Here is a 4040-nt window from a genome sequence, read left to right on the forward strand (position 1 = left end):
AATAATATCAAAGGATATGTTATTGATTATGGCTTATTTCACCTTTCTTTTATATTTAGATAAGCTAGCAAATCGTTAAACAAGGTATCCCTTTACTACTCTATTATTATCGGAGATATATTAGCATTATACACACTCAGTAAGTGCCGTCTTTTGACGCTATTTCGTACTTTGGTAAAGCCGAACTAGGCGCGGGAGTTCGGTTAAATGGTACGTCCCAAGGTTGGTTTCCATTGTAAATTCTGTTCAAGGGTAGGGAAAAAACACGACCATCAGAGAAATATTTTCATTATTGGTAACTCTTTAACGTTAAACAACCAGAAAACCTGACCTTCGCCAACATTATTAATTCAGGCCTATTTTGACAATTTTTTTCGGTACCCTTTAATTCGCCGAATGCGTCCGCAAGGGGCACGCTTTAGAACCTAAATTTCCCGCGAAATTTGAAACGCAGCAAAACTTGGCGTGAATATCCATATAGTAGACGATGGTCATTCTTTTTTTAAAGGGCTGAGGGATGAGATTAGATAATAGAACATCAAGAATTATTAGATTTTTAGGGATGGAATCGTTGTAACTTCTAAATATAAAATAAGGAATTTAAGAATGAAAAAACCCTTTCTATTCGTTAATTTTTCTAGTAAGTTTTTTATTTTATCTCATTAAGAGTGTCGCCTAACACTATTAAGAGTGTCGCCTAACACTATTAAGAGTGTCGCCTAACACTATTAGGAGTGTCGCCAAACACTATTAAAAGTGTCGCCTAACACTATTAGGAGTGTCGCCTAACACTATTAGGAGTGTCGCCTAACACTATTAGGAGTGTCGCCTCACACTATTAGGAGTGTCGCCTAACACTATTAGGAGTGTCGCCTAACACTATTAAGAGTGTCGCCTAGCACTATTAGGAGTGTCGCCTAACACCGTTAAGAGTGTCGCCTAACACTATTAAGAGTGTCGCCTAACACCGTTAAGAGTGTCACCTAACACTATTAAGAGTGTCGCCTAACACCGTTAAGAGTGTCGCCTAACACCTGTAAGAGTGTCGCTTAACACGTTTAGCAGTGTTTTATAATGGTACAATACCGCCTGATTACCAATTTCTTAGTTATTTTATTTAAAGGAAAAATATGTTCTTTCATGAATATCATCTTTAAATAAATGTTTAACAAATAATTTTTTACTCTAATATTCAAATATTAATGGAAATAAAAGACCTTATTTAAGAAACCAGCCATATTATAAATTTCCATGTTTAATTTCAAAGGGTGTTTTTAAAGTGTTACTTTACACTGTATTTACACCTTAAATTGGCCACAAAAACTCAAGGTAATAAAAACTCTCTTTTGGGTGTTTTTACGGTGTAAAAAAAAGAGTATTCTAAATTTACACCCTTTTAACACATTTTCAACACTTCGATTTCTTAGAGTGTAGCGCCCTGTGGAGGGGTTGGAAGAAAGGCCTGGAGCCATCGGATGTGTACGACTTGAATGACGCGGAGCGAGCGCTGACTGTCTCGCGAATTTTCGAAAAACACTGGAAGCCCCAAGCTAAGACAAATAGTGTTACTGTTACCAATGAAATGGAATTAAAAAGCTCTTCCGAAGAAAGAAACAGAACCAAATATGAAAGAGATTCAATAACTTGGCCCTTGTTGAGGACAGTCTGGCCTTGCTTGATTGGTGGAGTAGTCTTTCAATTTCTGTCCGACGTAGTGTCTGTAGGTCCTGCCCTTTTGACAGGGTAAACCATTTAACTTTTTCAGCATCGTAAATAAATATTTTTGGGAAATAAAAATAAATACTGGACTGCACATGATTCAGACTTAAAATTTAAAGCGTGATATTGAGTAATTCCTTTGTTGCTGTCAGTTTGTTCAATCTCATGAGCAATAATATTGTTGGTTTTTGTCCCTCTGAATATTCTTTTAAAATTGATTCTAATAGAGGTTGAGTTTTCAAGTGGCTGGCCACGCTGCTATGAATTAAGTAAACTTTGGAACCGAGATAACCAATTTACTCACTTGTGTTTTTAGTTCCATTATTGATTACTCTATCAGCGAAGATCCTTTGTGGAAGGGAATTTTCTACGCTTGCCTTTACGGTTTCGCCGGTCTTGCGCAATCGTTATTGCTAGAAGGCAGCGCCATTTTCCACACCAAACTAGGACTGAGACTCAAATCCGCCACCATGCACGTTCTCTACAAAAAAGTAAGTAAATGTTTGTCGTGATAAAGAAACACTAGTTCATAAATGAGATTCGTCGATGCAGACATTTCGCTTGACGATTAGCGATAGACGTGACCTCACAATGGGCGAAATACTGAACACGATGTACGTGGACACGAACAGATTCCAAATTCTGTCCCCACAACTGGGACTCTTGTGGTCGGTTCCGATGCAATTAGTACTGTGCTTCGCCTTCATGTATCAAGAACTGGGCTATTCAGCCTTTGCTGGCATCGTACCTATTGTCGTTCTTCTTCCACTAAACTATATCAGCACCAAGAAATACAAAGAATTGCAGGTAAATGTTATCCCACTGAAACAGCACAAAAATCGAAACCATACTTATAAATTATTAACAAGCTCCATGACGCATCAAGGGAATGTTAACAGTGATTTATAATAAGACTATCGAACAAATGTAGCTGAGTAAAAAACAAACATGGGAAGCACTTGTCTCTTGGTTGAAAGTAATTTATAAAATTGCCTATTATATTAAAAGCCAACAAAAACTAAGATGCTTCAAAATATTAGAAAATACTTTACCAGCTTTCAAATAAGAAACTCCTCATAGATAGACTCGATATTTTTCTTTAAAGGGAGGGTCAAGTAGAAAATCAAGTGATTTTTTATCGATTCTTCTACCAATTTTAAGACCAGTCTGCATAGTGAAACATTCAGGAAATACTTCCGAATGATTTTAAAATTCAAATTAAGTTCAGATTTTAAGGATAATTTTAAACAAGGACTGCCGACCAATCGCGTCAGGCCCTGCCTTTTTGTTAACAAAATTCTCGTGGCACGCTCCATGTCTCGTGCCACGATTGTCACGTCGCGCGCCTAATTTTATCAAATCTCGTGATAAATTTCATTCAACACGGAACGTGCCACGAGAATTTTGTTAACAAAAAGGCAGGGCGTTACCCGATTGGTCGGCAGTCCTTGTTTAAAATTATCCTTAAAATCTGAACCTAATTTGAGTTTTAAAATCATTCGGAAGTATTTCCTTAATGTTTCACTATGCAGACTGGTCTTATAATTAGTTGAAGAATCGATAAAAAAATCACTTGATTTTCCACTTCACCCTCCCTTTAAGGTCTTTGTGACACTTGCCTACACTAGAACTAGGTATCGACACCGCGAGGCTGAACAGGGAGAAGGGGATCGAATGGGGTTAATTTGCTTCGTTTATTTCACTGGGTTACTGCTCCTATATTTAGATACTACTTTCCGGTCTCGCCAATGCTAAATGTGCTAATTTGGAAATAAAACGAAGGTTTTTATTTTCAGAATGAAGTGCATGCTCTTTTTGCGGGAAATCTGATGCCTATTGCTACGTTATAACTTATTACCATGTTTTCCAACATCATATTTCTCCCCTTGATGATTGTAGCACTGTTCACGAGCCGAGCTGAGCGAGCTTTTTAAAGCTCGGCTCGGCTCGAGTAAAAAAACGGCAGCTCGGCTCGAAAATGATCGAGCCGAGCCGAGCTGGCTCGATTTATATATACATGTTTAACAAAAATTGCCACTACCAACGTCAAACTTGAGAACGACTATAAATGCCATCCCATGTTTAGGAATGTAGTGGTTCCGTAAAACCCGCTCGATAAAATATGCTCAAGGTTAGAGACGAGAGATTTTTCCCACGCTTTATTTCATGTAAAAATACAACGGAATGCTATTGGTGGAGACGAGAGAATAAAGACACCATATCAGTGACTAAGCTCGCGAGCCGGCTCGCGAGTCGTAGTGGCTCGATACCTGTCGGCTCGCGAGTCGTAGTGGCTCGATACCTGTCGGCTCGCGAGTCGT

General features: G+C 38.4%; 1 protein-coding gene across 1 annotated transcript; it reads left to right on the forward strand.

Moving 5' to 3' along the window:
- The first annotated feature begins 396 nt into the window (after positions 1 to 396).
- Positions 397 to 2628, forward strand: LOC149679059 (multidrug resistance protein mrp-7-like). Its single transcript, XM_089836964.1, has 4 exons — positions 397 to 400; positions 1428 to 1743; positions 2036 to 2210; positions 2272 to 2628. The coding sequence occupies exons 1-4, from the start codon at positions 397 to 399 to the stop codon at positions 2626 to 2628; spliced, it is 852 nt and encodes a 283-aa protein (XP_089693090.1).
- Positions 2629 to 4040: the final 1412 nt, after the last annotated feature.

Source organism: Phalangium opilio, unplaced genomic scaffold, assembly GCF_054372755.1.
Source record: "Phalangium opilio isolate 3A_F unplaced genomic scaffold, DU_Popi_V2 ptg000042l_1, whole genome shotgun sequence".
NCBI lineage: Eukaryota > Metazoa > Arthropoda > Arachnida > Opiliones > Phalangiidae > Phalangium > Phalangium opilio.